Genomic DNA, 21,565 nt, shown 5'->3' with positions numbered 1-21,565 from the left:
AGCTTGTTGTAAACAACAACATCCCAATATATAAAGGACACTGTGAAATAATTTCGAACAACTGAAATAAATCCAGAGAAGGGGATATAGTCTGGTGGTAAGGCGTCTGCTTTGCACATAAAAGGTCCCTGCGGTTCAGTGCTCAGAATCTCCAGGTGAGGCTAGGAAAACCCTGCACAGCTGCTGCCAGCCAGTGCCAACAACAGTAAGCTAGACTGCTTGACAAAGGCAGTTTCCAGTGTCCCTATATTATTCCTACCCGGCGGGGGAAGTGTGCTGTTTTACAGGGGCTGCATTTCACTTTGACAAATCCCACTAATTGCCTTCCCCCCTCTCTGCTTCTTTGTCGGCAGGAGACCCAAGTAACCCAGCAGAAGCAGCATTACCAGAGGCAGTTGCGACAAGGAAGGGTGATGGAGAAGGAGCCGAGGCTCAAAGCAGAAGCCGGCGGCAAGACGAGCACCGGGAAACGCCCTGCCGAGAGGGAGAGAGAAGTGTGTGCCTGAGCCGGACCTCCCTCTTCCGCCCAGGTCCCTCCTTGCCCCCCCCCAAGGAAGCCCAATAGGATGGCAGGAGAGACAGCTTGCCAGAAAGCCCTTTGCTAGAGCTTTTTGCCCAAGGGGGCACCCTGGGAAAGATCAGCGCCGGACGAGGACTCCCCTTCCCACCTCCTCCGACTGGATGTTCCCTTCATGGTCCGAAACCATGGAGCGCAAGGAGAGAATGGCGAACAGTAACCCAAGGCGGGGTCTTGTGCTGTGAGGCAGACTGTCGCCCCTTTCCCCTTGCAGGCCCCTCGTCCCCGCCCAGCCCTCCCAAATGGCAGGCCGCCGGTGGGCCGCGACGTCAGCCCTGTGCACCTGCGTGGCGGCCGTCTCCCTCCTGTACGTGGGGAAGGCGCAGGCGGACTGCTGGCTGATCGAGGGCGAGAAGGGCTTTGTGTGGCTCGCCATCTGCAGCCAGAACCAGCCGCCCTACGAGTCCATCCCGCAGCAGATCAACAGCACCATCCTGGACCTGAGGCTGAACGACAACAAGATCAAGAGCGTGCAGTTCTCCTCCCTCAGCCGCTTCAGTAATCTCACATACCTCAACCTGACCAAGAACGAGATCTCCTACGTCGAGGACGGTGCCTTCTCCGGGCAGTACAACTTGCAAGTGCTGCAGCTGGGCTACAACCGCCTGAGGAACCTGACGGAGGGGATCCTGCGGGGCCTGGGGAAGCTGGAGTACCTCTACCTCCAGGCCAACCTCATCGAGACCGTCACCCCCAACGCCTTCGGGGAGTGCCTCAACATCGTGAACATCGACCTGTCGATGAACAGAATCCAGAGGCTGGACAGCAGCACCTTCCGGGGCCTAGCCAAGCTGTCTGTCTGCGAACTCTACAGCAACCCCTTCTACTGCTCCTGCGAGCTCTTGGGCTTCCTCCAGTGGCTCGAGGGCTTCACCAACATGACCCGCACCTACGACCGCATGCAGTGTGACTCGCCGCCAGACTACTCTGGCTACTACCTTCTGGGCCAAGGCCGGAGCGGGTACCGCAATGCCCTGGGCATGCTGTCCTCCCTCTGCACCGGGGGCCCCTACACCATGCCGCCTTACTTGATCCCGCTGAAGAACCCGGTGACCACCGCTCCGCCCGAGAGCCCGTGCCCCGAGGAGGAGTGCTTCTCTGGGGACGGCACCACGCCCCAGGCCTCGCTGCACACCCCCGTGATCGACCCGGGCCTGTTCCCCACCATGAAAGTGAAGCAGTTGACCCACAACTCGGCCATCCTGAGCGTGCAGATCCCGGTGCCCTTCAGCAAGATGTACACCCTGGCGCAGTTCGAGAACGGCCGCTACAACGTCCTCACCAAGCTGCTGAAGAAGAAGGAGGACATCACGCTGACGGACCTGGGCCCCAACGAAGACTACACCTACTGCGTGATGTCCTCCAACCGTGTCTCCAGGTACAACTACACCTGCCTCACCATCAACCTCAACAAGCATAACCGGGAGGAGCCTGTGCCGAGCCCTTCGACGGCCACTCACTACATCATGACGATCCTGGGCTGCCTGTTTGGGATGGTGATTGTCCTTGGGGTGGTGTACTACTGCCTCCGGAAGAGGCGCCAGCAGGAGGAGAAGCACAAGAAGGCTGCCATCAACATGAAGAAGACCATCATCGAGCTGAAGTATGGGCCGGAGATGGAGGCGACCAGCATCTCCCAGCTGTCCCAAGGGCAGATGCTGGGCGGTGAGACGATGACCCGCATCCCCTACCTCCCTTCCGTGGGGGAAGTCGAGCAGTACAAGCTGATCGACAAGAGCGAGACCCCCAAGGCCACGAAGGGCAACTACATGGAGGTGCGGACGGGCGAGCAGCCTGAGAGGAGGGACTGCGAGCTGCCCCTGCAGCCCGACAGCCAGAGCTCGGTGGCGGAGATCTCCACCATCACGAAGGAGGTGGACAAGGTCAACCAGATCATCAACAACTGCATTGATGCCTTGAAATCGGAGTCCACCTCCTTCCAGGGGGTGAAGTCAGGGGCGGTGTCCACGGCCGAGCCTCAGCTGGTGCTCCTGTCCGAACAGATCCCCAGCAAACACAGCTTCCTGGCTCCGGTCTACAAGGAGAGCTACAACCACCCTCTGCAGAGGCACCACAGCATGGAGGGCCCCCCAAAGCGCTCCAGCACCTCTTCCAGCGGCTCCATCCGGAGCCCCCGATCCTTCCGCTCCGAGGGCTCCGCCCACAAATCCGAAGCCAAATATATCGAGAAGACGTCTCCAACCACAGACACCATCCTCACTGTGACGCCGGCGGCCGCCATCTTGCGGGCCGAGGCCGAGAAGATCCGCCAGTACAGCGAGCACCGGCACTCGTACCCAGGGTCCCACCAGGGGGAGCAGCAGCACGAGAGTATGGGCGTGCGCAAGCCTTCCATCTTGGAACCTTTGACCAGGCCCCGGCCCAGGGACTTGGCTTACTCTCAGCTCTCCCCCCAGTACCACAACCTGAGCTACACCTCTAGCCCAGAGTACACGTGCAAGCCTTCCCACAGCATCTGGGAGCGCTTCAAACTGAACCGCAAGCGGCACAAAGACGAGGAGGAGTACATGGCGGCTGGCCACGCCCTACGCAAAAAGGTCCAGTTTGCCAAAGACGAGGACCTGCATGACATCTTAGACTACTGGAAAGGGGTGTCTGCCCAGCACAAGTCCTGAGTCCTCAAAACCTGTAACTCGTGACTTAATACTGGACCAAAACAAAACAAACGAAATCAGCAGCAGCTATTTTTAATCCAGACTTGTCTTTAAACACACACATACACACACAAAAATAAATAACTTATCTATAATTATTCTATATAATGTAACAGAGAGAGAGAGAGAGAGAGAGAGAGGTATTAAAATATTGTCTCGCATTCGTGAGATCCACACCAAATTTGAAAAGAGAAAGGGAGGGAAACACCTACAATGTTGAAAAACTAATAGGTAAAATGGTGGAGTGGGGGAGAAATGTTTTCTTTTTATAAAAAAAAAAAGCAGAAAAATTGAATTAAAAAAAAAACCTGAGTGAAAAACAACAGGGAGAGAGAGGCACAAAATGAAAGGAATACTGGAGTAACCACGACTGCATCGCATGACTCATGAATCTGTGGTTTCTTGTGGACTCTGTGTACAGTTTTGTCTTCTTCTTCCTTTCAGTAACCAAAAAGTAAAAAACGAAACACACACACACACAAAAAGGTAAATCAGAAAAAGTTAGCAGAAGGTGTGTTTTTTTTTATTAAAAACATAAACATTAAAAAGATAATTCTTTTTGGGCCTTTTGCAAATGGAGTCTTCCAGTTTAGACTATGAACCGCCTGAAGTCCCATTTGTGCATTTCTTTCGTGAAAAGGTACTGTGTGTCGCCTTGTAAAAACCGACACCGCTCTATTGTACAGAGAGAGAAAAAGAAATTCTATATTTGCAAATGTTTGCTGTATAATGAGAGAGAGAGAGCAAGAGAAAGGGAAAAAAAATATTACATCTACTAAAAGAAATATATCTATATATTCACCTGTTTGTACCAGGTTTTAATCATGGATTTTAGAAAAAAGAAAAAAAAAACCAAACACCCTACCTTGGCTTGACTTTTTCTCTGGTTCTCTGTTGGGAGGGTGGGGTGTGTCTTGCGTTCCATGGATGTTTGCTGACTTCAGTTCTGGTCAATTCCAAGTGTGCTGAGAAAATGGCAGCGCTCCTCTCATTTCTGAGGGTCCCCAAGACGTGCATAAGCAAATCTTCCTCCTCCACTTAGGCCGGGCTGCATGATTCTTAAAGCAGGAGGCTTCTAAGTCAGGCAGCTCTGCCCAATTTCCTTGTCTAATAAGGATTCGATGGATTTAAAAATGTGACTTCTGGCACCATGTTGCAGAAGACTGAGAGGTCATACACTAGTAAAGGAGCTGGTCAAGGATTCTGCTCTCTCCCCAAAATATAACTCTTGGCTACACCCAGATAAAAACTAAGTCCCGCACCACCTGCTGACTAAACTATAGAATGACATGACCCACACAGAAAAACCCACCCAGGTACAACTGAGTCCAGTGTTCCCTAGCGACTAGAATAATAATATCCTATTGTTAGATCAGGTCAACAGTTCCTGCATCTTGTCCTGATAGTGGAAAACCAGATGCATATGGGAATCCTGCAAGCAGGACCTGAGAGCACCTTCTCTCCCCTGCTTGTGTAGATAGTATCAGCTTCGGGGAATGACAAGAAATCCCCTGATTCCACTCAGTTGGGTCCAGCGCCCCCTAGTGTCTAAACCATTTAACAGCACTATCCACATAGACACCAGCTTCTGAAAATTGGGGCACAGCAAAGGTGGGAAAGTTTTCTCACTGCTAAGACCCAAATTCCTCTCTGTGTGCCAAATTAACGCACCAGCCTTAGCAATGATTTGCTTCCCAGGGATGGAAAGCAGAACCCACTTGAGATTCCTATCTCAATACTATGTTCGCAGCCCCTATTCTTTTTCTTATGGACTGTTTTTTGCTCAGTTTGCAACAGGGAAAGTTGGCAATAAAATGGGATCCATCTATACGGTGAGGCACACCAGTTGCCAAATGATGGCCAAAGGCCACCCTGTGTGACAGAACCAATTGATAGAGGAGAACTGGCAGTAAATATCTGTTTCACTGCAAGGTAAATATCTGTTTCACTGCAAGTAAATATCTGTTTCACTGCAAGGGGGTGAGGTAGCCACATCTATGCACAAACATTCCCAGTGTCACAGCTACAATTTGCCTGAGGCACAAGAGTCCCTGATTCCAAAATAGCCACCAGCAACCTCAACGGCATGTTGTGGGACAGCCCAGGACTGGTGGTGCTTAGAGTGTGCCTGAATTCCTGACTACACCACAGATATGCTTATAAATTGAGAAGAATACTGTATTCTAAAATGTGACCAGCCCTATGCTGGATCCCAGAGACCAACTGATCAATCCATCAGGCAACAACACACAGTTCACGTCTTCTAGGGAATGCACCAATTCAGAGTTTGGGTGAAATATACTTTTATGCTCCTCCACATTAAACACAACAACAACCCAACACTTTGTTCATAGAAAAGAGCGGTGCCTTTTTGCTATCAATGCCAGCTTTCCACTGGGCAACAGGTTTTGCCACGAGGGAGAGCATTCAAACACAGAAGCCCTGCTGGTATTCTCAAACGGTGTGTTCCCAAACTGTGTTGTAGCACATGTTTTCCTGAATGTGCCACTCAGGCCTTCCGGCACGTCCTCAAACTCAACACATGGAGTACACAGAAGACTCTTTTTCTGTTCCACCATCAGCATTTTCTCTTAAAAACAAAAGGAAGGCCAGACTCCTCCTCATGTAAATCCCATTCACCATTTATTGCTTTGGAATGTCATAAAGCTCAGCTCCTATAATCTAGGTGGACTTCCCACTCTTGCAAAATGGTGTCCTTGAGATGTTATTGGACTGCAGCTCCTATCAGCATGGCCAGTATGGAAGGAGGGTGGTTTTTTATTTGTTTGTTTATTAATTACCCACCTTTCCTCCTAAGGTCCCAGGGCAGGTTACCACACACACACACACACAGAGAGAGAGAGAGAGAGAGAAAGAAAGAGAGAGAGAGAGAGAGAGAGAGAGAGAGAGAGAGTTTAAAACAACTTACAATCACAAAAAAATAAGTTGAGTCCTGAAAATATACATCTCGTGTGTCAAAAGCCAGGGTAAAGAGCGGCCTCTTCAGCATCCTTCAGAAACTGCATAATGAAGGTGCCAGGGGCAACTTCTGTGGGGAAGGAGTGCCACAGTTTAGGGGCCACCACAGAAGAGGACACCATTTATAATAAGTGGGAAGCGTATCTAGCTTTTTAAATTTTTTAAAAAATGTTTATTTACTGTATTTTCATCCCACTTTTCAGACAACTACCCAAAAGTGGCACACACCAATTAAAAAGAAAAGAAAAGATGGCGGGAGATTATGGGACTTGTAGTCCAACATCTGGCAGGCCTGAAGTGGGGTACTCTTTTTCAAGGCCACTCCTGCCTGCCAGAGGGCAATACAAGAAATAGCTCTCCCTCTTCTTCCTGGCGTCCTCTCAGGCATTAGAAAGCTGTCAAGACGTCCTTCTCCATCTAACCTCTGTCTTTCTCTTTCTCTTTCCTTTGTATTTATTATCTGCTCTTTCTCTGAGGAAATCGGTGGCAGCCTAGGTGGCCTCACAACCACCTTGTGAAACAGCGGCTGCCTACACACCATTTAAGGAACATTTCCTCCATCTCCAAGAATCGTGGCAACTGCAATCTCTTAAGAGCACTGAGAACTGCAGCTCTTGGGGGGGGGGTAAACTACAGTTCCCAGGATTCTTTGGGGAGGGGGGGAATGTGCCGTAAATGTCTGGTGTGTAGCCAAGTGCAAGGCTCAGTGAGCCGCTGGCTGGTGGCCACACAGTGAGCTTCATGGTTAAGCCAGAAGCTGAACCCAGCCTCCCTTAGTCAAAGTCTCAAATCTACCTCACTGTCTATCTAGCTCAGGGACAGCCAACTCCCAAGAGACTGCAATCTACTCACAGAATAAAAAACTGGCAGTGATCTACCCCTTTTTGGGGGGTTCAGGCGAAAGTTGTTGAGCTTTTTTATAGGCAATTCCAGTTGTAGAGAGGAAAATTCCGAAATACAGTGGTACCTCGGGTTAAGAACTTAATTCGTTCTGGAGGCCTGTTCTTAACCTGAAACTGTTCTTAACCTGAAGCACCACTTTAGCTAATGGGGCCTCCCACTGCCGCCGCACGATTTCTGTTCTCAACCTGAAGCAAAGTTCTTAACCCAAGGTAATATTTCTGGAGTCTGTAACCTGAAGCGTATGTAACCTGAACGGTATGTAACCCAAGGTACCACTGTACAGTAAAGGGGAAAGGCGCGCACCAAAAGATGCCCACCCCATGACATATAATTTTTATTATACGTGAAATGAACTCCTACTCACATGGAGGAAGCCTAAAAGGCCATTCATTAACTTGGTCTAAACAAACTTCCAAAGAACATGGCATTCATGAAAGAGAAAAGCAAAAGAACGAAAGGACAGTTGCAAAAAATTCACCGTTAATAACTCATTCTCGAATTCCCCCCCCCCCTTAAAAATCAAATTGCCGCCCTGTGGGGGGGGTGCCCCACGTTGGAAACCACGGCTTGAACAGTTACCTCAGAACTGAGGCCTGGATCAAAGCACTGAAAGGCAGCTGGGCTTTGCCTCTGGTGCCAAAGTCACCAGCGGAGCGGGGCCAGCCCATCCATGAGGCAGACTGAGGCAGCCGCCTCAGGCGGTAGACTCCAAGGGGCATCACCACATGTGTGCCCCCAGCACTGGTGGAAGAGCAAAGAGAAGCAGCTGCAGCAGCTTCCGGGTTCTGGAGAGACATAGGACAAGCCCTGCGAAATCTCATGAGAGCTCTGCTGGACCTTCCCAAGACACCATTAAGCGAGGCTGTGGCAGGAGGGGGTGGCACACCTGGCAACACCTTCCCCTTTTGCTTCAGGCGGTGAAACAAGACGGGCCACCCCAGCGAGGGTGTAGGGGGACACACACACACACACACACACACTCCGGTTGGCCGCAATCTCTCTGCTTCCACACAATAGTTATTCTAGCCTACATTACAGGGTAGCTGAAATCTGAGAAAAGTATGTGAAACCCTTGGCTGACTCTAAAACAAAACACAAATGGCCAGGTGAATTACTTTAGTTATCCCTTGCCATCTTTCTTAGTTCGGTAACGGCAGTCGTCACCACCGCCACAAAACCTAAAAACCAGCCTCATAAAGAATATTCTCAGTTGAATTACGAAGGCAGGAAAGTACAGAAGACTGATTACTGGAAACAGCAAAGCAGATGGAAGTCAAACAGACAGCCAAGCTTTCATATCCTGAGTTTTAGGAGCAAGACACCAGTCCTGGACAATATTGAAAACACAACGCAGACACAGCCTGCTTCAGGAATTAAGTGCCGGTTGACAGAAGGGTCAATCTTCAGGTCTTCTAAGAAAAAAAGAGGCACGGGAGCTCAAAGCATGCTCATGTTTCCTGGGAAATGCAGCTTCTGGTACATATTAGTGGGGAGGTTTTAGTGCACTTGAATTATTTGTGGCTCTAGGTGCCACAGAGAAAACAGCAATCCAAGGAATCTCTCTACATCAGGGGTCAGCAACCTTTTTCAGCCCTGGGCCAGTCCACCATCCTCAGACCATGTGGTGGGCCGGACTATTTTTTTTGGAGGGGGGATTAACGAATTCCTATGCCCCACAATAACCCAGAGATGCATTTTAAATAAAAGCATGCTGATTCCCAGACTGTCCGTGGGGCAGATTGAGAAGGCGATTGGGCCGCATCCGGCCCACGAACCTTAGGTTGCCTACCCGTGCTCTACACCACACAGTCAATAACAGGCCAACCTGTTTCCTGGATTAACCCTTGAAGGTAAAGGGTGCATGACAAAAACTCCCACCACCACCAAAGGCTAAAATTGTTTGAGGCGTCTTGGTTTAGAGGGTGGGGGAAATGTAGGTTAAGCGATGCGGGGCAAATTAAAATGGCGAAGGGCACGGACAGAGTGAAATTCTTCTCCTCCTTTCATCATTCTGCAACTCAGTTATGCAATGATGCCTACTGGCCTCACCTGTGCCCCCACCCCACCCCAAAGAGAAAAGGATACGCAAGAGAATCCTTCATCACAGAAGCAGCACTTATGGAACTCACTGCTACAAGGAGTGGTGGTGGCGGCTGTTAAAAACAACAATTGGCGCATTCAGAGCAGAAGGCAGGTCTAATAAGGGCTGTGTTCTGGGAAAGTGGAGAAGGGTATTCATCTTCAGAGGCATTCATCTTCATGCGTCTGAGCCCCAGGTGTGTTATGTCTGAATCCACATGTAGATCCAGTGCACATATGGCCCAGACATGCACTTTCTATGAGAGAAACAAAATATAGGATGGAGACAGCCATGCTTTCTTTCAATGCATGTAAACTCTTGCCTTTCTACCCGATGAAGAACTCTTCACACCAAGAAACGCTCAGAAAAGTGGCTTCTTACAAGGAAAAGACAGTACATTGCTTTAACATTAGGTTACAAAGTGTTTGCATGTGGGCAGGACCCAGCCAACAACACAGCCACACTCCTAAAGTCCCTAAATGTATGCAAAAGGAGGCGAGGGCAATCAGTGCTGCCAGTCCATGGGAAACCTTTACAGAAGCCAGGATCAAGATTCTAGGCCTGTTTAAGGATTAAGGCCTTCCTGTCTAGCTGCATCCTGGCATTTTAATCAGGCTAAGAGAGAGGACTTCACACTGTTCCTGGTCTGAGGTCCTTGCAGGACTGCGATTGAGGAGCAAGATGTCACATTTCTAAATTGTCAATGAAAACGATGCCGCTTAAATACATTTTCAGGGGCTCACTCATTTCCATGGGAAAAGGAAGCCAGGCTAGGAACCAGAACAAGGAACTGGCCAGGGCAAAAGAAGGAATATCCAGGAGGATGTGGAAGGATTCACCCAGGGAAGGCATCTGGCCCAGGACCATGAGAATATGGATCAATGAGAGTCCTTTAAAACCGGGCGCAGTGCGCTGGTCTATTTATAGCACAGCAGCAGTTTGGAATCCCAACTCAGAATCTATTAACATTTCTGAGAGCTCAGCAGAGGGAGGACCGATAAGAGCAGGGGAAACAAGCCCATCATTTCCACACACACCTGGGTGGCATCCTGATGCTCTGTTGTTATTCCGAACAACCCAGCACTTCACGCCACAGCTTCAAAGCACCGTGGCACCACTTTAAACTGTCATGGCTTCCCCCAAAGAATTATGGGAGGTGGAGTTTGTTAAGGGTGCCAAGAGAGATGTTAGGAGGCCCCCAGAGCTACAATTTCCAAAGCTCCCTGGGAAGTGGGGTTGTTAAACCACTCTGAAAATTGTACTTCTGGGGTGTGTGGGGGAATAAGGGGCTGCCTAACAACTCTCAGGGAGCTTAAGAACAAAAGAAGAGCCTGCAGGATCAGGCCAAGGCCCCATCTAGTTCAGCATCCTGCACAAGAGCGCCCCCCCTCCCGCAATTCCCAACGGTGGAGGCAGAGCACAGCCATCAAAGCTGCTAGCCACGGGGAGACTTATCCTCCATGATTTTGTCTATTCCTCTTTTAAAGCCATCCAAGTTGGTGGCTATCACTGTTTCCTGTGGGAGGGAGTTCCACAGTTCAGCTATGCACTGTGTGAAGGAGGACTTTGGATGAGAGCGAAGCTTACTGTTCTTTCATGGCCTGCCTACTCATTCATTGGCATGGGGTTCCTGGTTGCCTGTGGAAAGGAAAGGGGAACCTTCAGCCTTACAGATATTGCTGCTCTCCAACTCCAGTCCTCCTTGAGAGAGACAGAAAACTTTATTCGCATTAGCCAATGGCCATAGCAACTAAAACATTACAGAAAAGGAAATTTGATATGAAAGCACAATTTAAAGTCCTGAATCAGCAGTCAGTTAGTGGCCCTTATTCTGATTGCCCCTGCTATGAACCTAGCAATCTTTGCTGTTATCTGCTCATTTTGATCTGATAGAAGAAAGGGCATTGTGGCAGTGGTTGAGCGCCCTGGGATGGTTAGTACGAGTGGGGTGATGATCCCGTTCCTCAGGTCTTTGTAGAGAGTACAGGACAGGAGGACGTGTGCCGCTGTTTTGGTGCTACCATCTCCACAGAGGCAAAGACGTTTTTCTGGCGGGATCTTTTGGAATCAACCCTCAAGTACCACAGATGGCAAAACATCCAGTCTTGCAAGTGTAAAAGCATGTCTGTATTTTGGGATAATAAGTTTGTGCAGATATGGGGCCAGAGAATCAAAATGGAGAGGTGGGAACTGGACATACCAAGGGCAGAATTTCCTTATAGTGGCCAGGTTGTTCTGATGCTCGTTATCTTTTAGACGTTGACCAATTAGACTGTTTGCTTCAGTGGAGCCCATAGTGCTTCTTGACTGCTGGCCATGGTGGCTGGGCAGGGGTAAGCTCAACAACCACTGGGCCTCTGCATCCCTGGCATGTGGCCAGGGGGCTGGTCCATTAAAAAGAGTTGGTTGTCCACAGGGGGCTACCACCTGGAGGCCATAGTTGTCAATGGGCCTGGCTGACACCCACAGGTTGTGCTGCCCTCCCAGGAGAGATTTTCTCACATTCCCAAGGTGCGAAAGGTTCTCTCAGGGGGAAGAGACATGACTGCAGAGCTGCCCTTTCGGCGCCTGACACTCTTGCCCTTTTCAGAAGAGAGGAGATCGGAACAAACACCCGGCCTTAAGGGCAGAATGGCAGGAAGCCGGGGAAGGGAGGCAGGGGAGGGGGAGGAAACTGCTGAAAGGAGGGAACCAATTTAGCTCAGAGGGAAGGAAAAGGGGGGGGGGGAGCAAAGCCCTGTTAAAGATTCCCTTGTTAAGCCACGAAAACAAGCATGCAGATGCCAGGGGAAAGATGGGACCCTTTAGGTCAAGGTACATCTAGTTCCTGCCAGCAGCAGACCCAGATGGGCTTTTATTTTAAGGAGAAAGATGGTGGGGGAGAGAGAGAGAGCACCGCTTGGAGATGGCAAAGCAGAAGACGGGCAGCGGTTCACCCCAAAAGGCCGGCAAAGGAATGATAATGTTTAGGGGCCCCGTTTGGTGAAATGCACTTGGTTAAAGGAGGCTGCATCTAATCGAAGGAGCATTTATGGAAGCCGTTAATGCAGTCGGTAGGCGAGGGGGAAATTAAAGGCTCAGAAGATTGGGCAGCGGTGGGGGCGGTGAGGACACACATTAAAATGTGCAGAGGAAATAAAGCGTTGCACTTCTAGCAATGTCTCTGCTTAAAAAATGTCTCTGCTTAAAAAAGCAGAGACATCACCTTGCCAACAAAGGCCCATATAGTTAAAGCTATGGTTTTCCCAGTAGTGATGTATGGAAGTGAGAGCTGGACCATCAAGAAGGCTGATCGCCGAAGAATGGATACTTTTGAATTATGGTGCTGGAGGAGACTCTTGAGAGTCCCATGGACTGCAAAAAGATCAAACCTATCCATTCTGAAGAAAATCAGCCCTGAGTGCTCACTGGAAGGACAGATCCTGAAGCTGAGGCTCCAATACTTTGACCACCTCATGAGAAGAGAAGACTCCCTGGAAAAGTCCCTGATACTGGGCAAGATGGAGGGCACAAGGAGAAGGGGACGACAAAGGACGAGATGGTTGGATAGTGTTCTCGAAGCTACCAGCATGAGTTCGACCAAACTGCGGGAGTGGAAGACAGGAGTGCCTGGCATGCTCTGGTCCAGGGGGTCACGAAGAGTCGGACACGACTAAACGACTAAACAACAACTTCTAGCAGGTGGGAGATCCACCTCTCCCCTTTGGCCATTTATTAACTATTCTCTGGATGAGGCCAAAGGGGACCAAAGCTCCCCCTCAGCTGAACTAGTTGTGCTAGTGAGCACAAGAGAGTTAGCATTTGCAACATGGAAGGCAGGGAGAAAGCAGGGAGGCAGAGCTCATGGGCTGGATCACAGCTTTGAGGCGGGCAATGTCCTGCATTCTCCACATACTGAGTGATGCATAGGGTGGCCACACCTGCCATTGCACCCAATATGTTTACGTGCTATTCCTGGAGCATAACCCCCACATTGACCTGCACAATAAGAAGACGACGTGCGTAGTTTGCAACCTTCAGCCTGGCAGGAGCCAGTTGCAAATCACTGTGTCGACTCTGCAGACAGGAGGTCTGCCCTCTTCCCCTCTTCCCCTCTCCTAGTTAAGCTCCATCTCCAGGGCTCACTCAGCCTCAGATTTCGGCCCTGAAATCTCAACATCCAAGATGCTCCTGGCCTGGAAACCCTAATTGTGGGATTTGCCCAATCTGGTCTTTGGAGAAAAATAAACAGCCAACTTCAGGTGCATTGATAGCTTTGTGAAACAAAAGCCTGAGTCAAACCCTCTTGTAGCTTCTGCACCTTTCCTGCTCTCGGCTATCTTGCATCAGCCGTTCCCTTTCCTTCCCAAGCAGCAGCTGAGAGAAACTAGCCGGAAACATGCGACGTGAAACTCCGGTGGCCTGTTTGCTCTGCGGCATTTATGAAATTGCTTGCTCATCAAATGTGGGGAATTGTTTATTTTGTAAGTAAAACAAACACAAAATACCTCAATTTTTATTGCCGCTTGAATGGGTGCCCAGGACCTCCCGGCTTCAGCCGCTGCCAAGCTGGGGAAGGGAACAGGACTCCTTAATCAATCTGGAGCATTGTAGGCTGAGTCATTGGCTATGTCCGTCCCTGGCAACAGAGTTCGGCCACAGGGCTGGGTGAGGCGCATATGCACAATGCCTCACTGTGGTTCAACATCCTTCCCCCTGGCCACACAACCCCATCAAGCCAAACTCCAACTGAATAGGGTTCCCACCTGAGACATCTCCATTTCATCCAATTAGCCCTGCTTGTTAATGCAAGGATGGATGGTATACAGGTAGGCAGAGGGCAGGAAATCAAACCTTTCCCCAAGAGGCTAGTTTCTGGCTTCTGTGCCCAAATAACTGTAGCGCTCTCTCCTTCAACATGTGCCTTTCCAACAGATGAGATGCATCCATTCTCAGTTTGTCATACAAATCAAACTCCCACATATTGGAATGTTTAAAAACCCAAAGCCTGATATATATTGTTATAGATTGGGGGTGGGGGTCAGTTTGGAAGACCTGTGATCCTGTGTATGTGAAGGTAGAATGGGTAAGTTGGCACCTGGCAAACTGGTCCAACTAATTCCTTTGTTAATTACTTTGGCTGGCCAGGAATGATGGGAGTTGTAGTCCAACAGCATCTGTAGGTCTACAGGATCCCTACCTCTGCATTAAAATAACATCAGGATACCAATAAGCAAACAAAAGAATGTGTAAAACACACACAGTGCAAATCAATTTCAGCTAGCAGAATACAGATGCAGTGATACCTTGGGTTAAGAACTTAATTCGTTCCGGAGGTCCGTTCTTAACCTGAAACCGTTCTTAACTTGAGGTACCACTTTAGCTAATGGGGCTTCCCGCTGCTGCCGTGCCGCCACCGCATGATTTCTGTTCTCATCCTGAAGCAAAGTTCTTAACCCGAGGTATTATTTCTGGGTTAGCGGAGTCTGTAACCTGAAGCGTCTGTAACCTGAGGTACCACTGTAGTTAAAACAAAAAACAAAGTAAACACCAGCGATTTTAATTCTGACAATGCGTCACAACAATCTACTCACTGCCATTCCAGACTCCTTCCTTGGTTGCCTCCCTGTGTCTTACTGGATTGGAAGCATCTTGGGGCAGGGATCTTCTCACACATTCTTTGCAAAGCACTCTGTACAGGGATGTCATCACGATGGCATTTCATCGCCTTAAGTTGCAGGGAGGGCCAGTGGTTCATAGAGCTTTTTAAAAAGTTCCAGGCCTCTTTGAGCAAGGGAACAGGTTGATGAGCAACGATCAGCCTGCAAAGCCAAATGGAATATCCCTATTTAAGACAAACATCAGACGATCCCTGCAGCTCTCTGCCAGCAGAGATTCACAGAACTCTTAAACACCTGCTGAAAACCATTCTATTCCACCAGGCCTATGCAGGCAATTAAGAATGCATCCTTCTACAATGTAAAAAAAATTCCTTCCAGTAGCACCTCAGAGACCAACTAGGTTTGTTATTTGTTATTGGTGTGACTGCAATTGGTCTTACAGGGGAAAGCAAGGGGTGAGATGGCTAAAAATAGCTTTATCATGTATAATGAGATAAGAATCCAGTGTCTCTATTCAGACCAGGTCTCTCCATGGAAACCTTTTTACTGTAAGACCAACTGCAGCGGTTAACAGTCATCAACAGGTTTACCACACCTATCAGCCAATCACCCGTTCCCAGTAAGGCGCTACTGGAAGGAATTTTTTTATTTTGTTTCGACTATGGCAGACCAACACAGCTACCTACCTGTAACTCCTTCTACAATGGTTTACTGATGCTAACTTTTTTTAATATGGTCTGTATTGTACAGTCTTAAGTTTTATTAACCTCTTCTATCTATCTACCTACCTACCGATCTATGACATAGTGATAATTAAGTATTTTAAATAAATAAATGGGAAGCCCAGAAAGCAGGACATGAGCGCAGGAACACTCAGTTTGCAATGTAACAACAGACCGTACCTTGTGAGTTTCATGTTGAATTGCTGATAACACATTCTTGGACAACGGTGTTTCTTCAACAAATACAACAAATCACCCTCTTTGCTTTTAAATCGAAGCTGGAGAGGGCCATTTCAGACTAAATGGATGCAGCGAACAGCACACGATGAAGTTTGTTTGGTTTTAAAAAAAAATGAAAAGAAAGGGAAAGCACAATGTTGGAGATTGCTTGATAATCTGTGTGAACTGCCGAGATACATTTTCAACTACATAACATACTGTAGGATGATTATGTTTTTCTAGTACATTTTCAACCAATAGAGCATGCACTATCTTGGTTTTTAATCAGTGGTGGAAAATGGTGTGGTGGGGGGAATAACTCCATGACAGAGCACATATTTTGTCCTTATAGGCAAGACATGTCTGCTATAGCTCTCTTCCCACCTGCCAGTCTCAGCAGGCAGTATTCAGAGGCACAGTATCCCTAACAGTGTCCCTCGTGGCTAGTAGCCTTTGATAGCCTTACCCTCCATGAATTTATCTAGCCCTCTTTTAAAACCACCCAAGTTGGTGGCCATCACTACGTCTCGTGCGAAGAGATTCCCACATAGTTTTAACAATGTGCTATGTGAAGGCGCGCCTTTGGTCTGCCCTGAATCTTCCAACTTCATTGGCTGTTCCAGAGTTCTAGCTGGATCCAAAACAATGGACTCAAATTACAAGAAATGAGATTCCAACTAAACATCAAGGAGAGCTTTCTGACGGTAAGAGCTATTCAATAGAGGAATAGGCTCCCTTGGAAGATAGCTGGAAACCTCCACTGGAGGTTTTTAAGCAGAGGTTATGTGTGGCCATCTGTCAGGGTTTCTTTACATGTGGTTCCTGCATTGCAAGGGGTTGGTCTAGATGACCTATGGGGTCCCTTCCAACTCTACAAATATATAAATGCATTCACCTTCCACCCCACCCCCACGCCCTCCAACATTTAGGTCTATCCTCTCCAGGGCACAAAAAAGCTGTTTATATATGCCGGCTTTAATTCCAAGTGCCACATCAAAGCCACGTCGCTTTAATAAACCCGAGTCTTTGCTTGCTGCAATTCCCAGTCCCCAAAATCACTAACAGCCCACCCTCTCCATTAACAATAAGCAGTGAGATGCAGACTCTTCAGCTGCCCTTAATTAGCAGCAATAGTCCCTATTTTCTGGGAGCAATCCCTGGTAAATTACTTTCTCCTAGTTTGGCTTTCTTAACCGTTCGTTACTCTGAGTTGTGTGATTTGTCATTCTTTGGAGTTCACCAGATCTCCTAATCCAGGTCTGCAGAGGTTAAACTTCTCTCTCCCCCTCTCAGTTTCTCTCTGTCTGTGTGTCCATGTGCCTCTTTATCTGATGAAGGGCCATGAAAGTAAATTTGCTCACACAGAACCGTAGAATCGTAGACTTGGTAGGCAACCTAAGGCCCGGGGCCCGGAACTGGCCCAATCACCTTCTAAATCCGGCCCGTGGACATTCCAGGAATCAGCATGTTTTTACATGTGCCCTTTTATTTAAAACTCAACTCTGGGTTATTTGTGGGGCATAGTAATTTGTTCATTTTTTTTCCTTTTCAAAATATAGTCCGGCCCCCACAAGGTCTGAGGGACGGTGGACCGGCCCCCTGCTGAAAAAGTTTGCTGACCCCGATCTACTTCAACCCCACACAATGCAGGAATATGCAGGTGTCCCATACAGGGATCAAACTTGCAGCCTTGGTGTTATCAGCACCATGCTATGTCAAGATGTTGCACGGCATCCAAGCAGCTACACCAAGAGCCAAAACAGACACTGGATACAAACCCTGGTAGCCATGCTTGGGTTTTTAAAAGTTTGTTGTGGGGTAGGTATCACTGGGGCAGCAGCATGTTGGGTGGGGATACTTAACCTTCCTCTCTCCAGCTGCAACCCCAATGAAAATTGCTACCTGCGCTGTGATAGGTACTAGGAAAACCATCTCCCATCAGCACTCCCAATCACAACATTAAGGAAGATGTCCATTTGTATACATCTTGAAGTGGTTTCAGCAAACCTAACAGGATTTGCCCCTCCCTACAAAAGCTGTCTATTTGAGGGCCACCTGTACAAGCTCTCTTTAACTCCACTGTTTATGGCAAGGCAAGGATTTTATGTTACGTTTTGCATGGGTGGGGTTAATTAAGTGGGAGGCATTAGAATGACATTCACCTCTCAAAGCTGCCTGGACCCAAACTGGGGCTTCAGAGGGGGGAATTCTAGCTTTGGAGCACCTTTTACCAGCATCAGCTGCCATGATAGCTGTGGCTGCTCCTGGATCAATACAGCTTAACCACAGCAGCAGTCCAAGCACTATTAACTTCAAAGGCAGAGTTACTGCAATGCTCTGTGTGGGGCTTCCCTTGTAATTGATCCAGAAGCTGACAGGGGGCTTGTTAATCGTCAGCAATCGTGCTGCAGCATTCTGCACTAACTGCAGCCCCCCGAGTTAACTGCAAGGGCAGACCCACACAGAGCATTGCAATGGCTGCTATGTTATCGTATCAGTGTGATGAATGAAGCCCGACCGATGAGCTTCAGCCCGAGGGAAACAGTGAGCTTTCATACCTTGGGGGGTTCCCCAGCTGGTGCCTCCAACCATTCCTTTGTGTCCAGCCAGTCTGTGACATTTGGGGACAGAGAGATTTGTGTGCCTGTGTAGAAACCGCTGGCTTTTATGCGGCTGGAAGGCAGCAACCACCACTGTCATGTGGTCCCCAGAAGTTTCCCGTGAGCGAATGTGGTCCCTGGGCTGCAAGCAGTTCCCCATCCCTGCTCTAGCTAGTTAGGCACATAACAAGATGAAGAAAACTGAGGCTGTAACTCACCCCTGGAACTTCACTTTGGGAAAGGGTAGGGTAGAATGCATAGCATGTTCGCAACCTCAATTTTTTCCCGAGCAGGAGAAAGAGGGTTGCCTGCCAATCAGCCTTGCCTATCAATGTTGCCAGCACTGCTGGGATGCGAACAGTTAAAAACAACTCTCCATATGCAAATGAGATTTAATTTATCCTTTTCATCAGTTGCAAATACCTTCTGAACCCTATTAACATCATGAATATGCAAATCATACATTCTCAAGGACCTGGCGCCTAGCTTGATTGTTTGAGTCTAGTTAGCAGTCTGTAAACCTAGGTGCAAAATTTAATTTCCATTTTAAGTTCCATAAAAAAAGAGAATCTGTTGGTAATTAAGTTAATTACAGTGTTACAGTGGAAGAGGAGAGAAACAAGGAGGACAGATCATTCATTACGCTGAATGCCAGCAAGGGAGCCAAAGGCTAGGATTTGTGTCTGTCTGGAGTCAGGAAATTAGACAACGGCACATCCCCCCCGGGGGCTGGGATCCTCATTCTGGATTTGTGGTCCAAATAACTGAGCAGCGCAACCACCTTCCAGTTCTCAGAACTGTTTTTTATCTGGGATTCAAGACAACATAATCTAGGCCTGTGCAAAGCTGGAGATCCTGCAGGATTTGGTCCCATCACTGTTGCGCCAGAACAGTCTCGGCATTTCAGAAAGGACTGTGGGTCAAATGCCAGGGATGAGCTGCTCTGGGAGCCCCCCCCCTTTAAGTGGGGGTGTCAACATTCCTTCCTCTGGTTGCTTAGCAACAGTGATTAAGCATCCCTAGCAATGGCGCTACTTGCTGAGTACCAAAGCTCTAGAGCTGCCTCTGGTTTCTTTGCTCTAACTTTCTTCAGAAATGTCCGAGCAACTTAACTTCCATTTAAACAAACAATCAAAAAAGGTCTCCCTGCTGCCCTCAGGCCTCCACTCCCTCAAATTCTACCCCACCTCCCATCAAATGGGACCAGGGAGAAAGATCACCCTCTAATGGAACATAAGAATCCTGGTGGAATAAGACTAAAGATTCCTTGAGTCCAGCCCCATGCTCCCCACAGATCTCTGCCCCCCCCCCCCCGGCAAGGGCATGAAGACAATACAAAAATGTTCACAAGATTCTGCGTATTTCTTGTGAATGCCAGAAAATTAAGGTGGGTGGAAACAGGAAAAGCCAAAAGACACGAATTGCTAACTTGGTAGACTGAATGGCTTGATTTCAGCTCAGTGTTTAAAACATGGTGGGGATTATAAATGGGGAAACTAGGGAGGGGGGAACCTTCCATCTCTTAGAGAGTATGAAAGTGGATGCATAACAATGAATACCGGTGCAAAAGTCTTTAGGAAGAGTGCATGCCAAAAAAAGGAATCGGTGGAACAAGAAGGGAAATTAATGCCATATTGGAATCAGCGAGCTCCGTATCAAAAGGTCAGAAGGAAGGCCCTGGAAGCTGTTTCGGAGTATACTGGTGATATGTCAAGGTGTTGAGCAAATACGCAATAAGCGTGGTTTAGATTTTTAAGATTTTAAAAAGGAAATGACCTTTTCCTGCAGTTTCACTCCTCAACAACTGGCACTCGGTGACATCAGCACTGATCCAGGGTTTTTTTGGGGGGGGAGGGGCTTGGGCATAATGTTGAGAGTATCTGACTACAACCTGGGAGACCAGAATTCAAATCCCCACTCAGCCATCGCTAAAGCTTGCTGGGATGACCCTGGTCAGTCACTCGCTCTCAGCCTAACCCACCTCACAGGGTTGTTGTGGGGATTAAATGGGGAGGAGATCTAGCTCCTTGGAAGAAAGATGGGACCAAAAATGCAGTAGATAATTGGTTTTAATAATTGTATTAATTGGGTAAAATTGGCATTGTTATAATGAGGCTGTTATTGGAATGATATTGGAAAAAGATACTTACAAAAAAGAGCAAAGATGGCGCAGATAAGTAATAAATAAGACATCCTCAATGAGCCCCATACCAGTGATCTTACCCTGTTCAATGCTCCCGCTGCCAGCTGTGCCTCTTCCTCCTCAAGCGTTGTCCTTGATGCAACCTGCTTGCTTGCCAGGTAGAGAGCCAACGAGCAAGAGGCCATGGCTCCTCCTTTGCTTACCGGCCACCTCTCATGACCCACCAACCCAACCAAGGCATTGAAGGCTGGCTCAATATGCCCCCTTCTTATTCTCCGCTGCCTTGTCTGCAGGAGCAGGGGCAATGGCAGAACAAAACGTACAGCCGGTGAGAAGCAGTTGGCTTGGTGGGCAACAGGCTGTGCAGACTTGTGCTAGGATAATCCAGCTCTGGCCTTTGCTCTTTGCGCAAGGGGTCATCGCTCACTGGTGACCCTCATTGGTGACCCTCATTAATCAGCCTCTTCAGCTAAAGGAATGCAGGTGGCAATGAGGTTGGGAATATTCATGGACATGCAATTTCGGCCTGTTAACCAGGCCTAAAGAAAAGAGCTTATAGACTTGGTTAAGAAACAAAATGGGTCTATAATTTCCCACTTCTCCTGGGTTTCTGGGTGGCTTACGAAAGCTTGTAATTTTTGAATGTCTCCAAGTACCGGGTATGGGGGAAGTCTGTCTAATATAACATTAAATAATCCATGCACTATTGGAACCAGAGTGCCTTTGTATTGTTTGTGAAAATTACTAGCAAACCTGTCAGGGCCTGGGGATTTATTGGTATTTAAAGATTTAATTGCTTCAGGAAGTTCTGCAGGTGAAATGGGGCTGGGCGAGATAGACAAAGGCCCTACAGAATTGGGGGTGGGAATGGGGTGAGCATCAAGCCCAACCACCCCCCACCCCCCCACTCAGTATCAGCCAGCAGCAGGGCAAACTTTAGTCTTTCAAATTTCAGCAGCGGCCTGTGGGAGGCCAAAATCTGGCATCCCCCCCCCCACCTCTCACCTTCCATTCTGCTCAATTCGCTATGTCATAGTCACAGTGCCTAGCGATGCCCTCTATGCCAC

General features: G+C 48.4%; 1 protein-coding gene and 2 long non-coding RNA genes across 8 annotated transcripts in view; 2 read left to right on the top strand and 1 right to left on the bottom strand.

The window, feature by feature from the left end:
• ELFN1 (extracellular leucine rich repeat and fibronectin type III domain containing 1) overlaps window positions 1-3,777 on the top strand; it is a 247,742-nt gene extending 243,965 nt beyond the window's left edge. For all 6 annotated transcript variants that reach the window (XM_080981026.1, XM_080981027.1, XM_080981028.1 and 3 more), the window contains one exon: window positions 354-3,777. In XM_080981026.1, the coding sequence (XP_080837152.1) occupies window positions 820-3,213 (2,394 nt within the window). In that variant the 5' untranslated portion in view covers window positions 354-819 and the 3' untranslated portion in view covers window positions 3,214-3,777. The remainder of the gene's footprint in view (window positions 1-353) is intronic.
• The window catches only part of LOC308463145, a 795,191-nt gene that overhangs the window by 273,651 nt on the left and 499,975 nt on the right, over window positions 1-21,565 (top strand). The gene's annotated exons all lie outside the window — the stretch shown is intronic.
• Window positions 3,813-16,192, bottom strand: LOC308463128. The gene is made up of 5 exons (XR_013979461.1): window positions 15,717-16,192; window positions 14,788-15,015; window positions 13,702-13,762; window positions 4,118-4,246; window positions 3,813-3,927 (listed from the first exon to the last, which is right to left on the bottom strand). It is a non-coding gene; the product is annotated as an uncharacterized lncRNA (long non-coding RNA).

The sequence above is a fragment of the Podarcis pityusensis genome, assembly GCF_964106645.2.
Source record: "Podarcis pityusensis genome assembly, chromosome: 14".
Taxonomy (NCBI): Eukaryota; Metazoa; Chordata; class Lepidosauria; order Squamata; family Lacertidae; genus Podarcis; species Podarcis pityusensis.
This window is presented reverse-complemented; position numbering and strand designations above follow the sequence as displayed.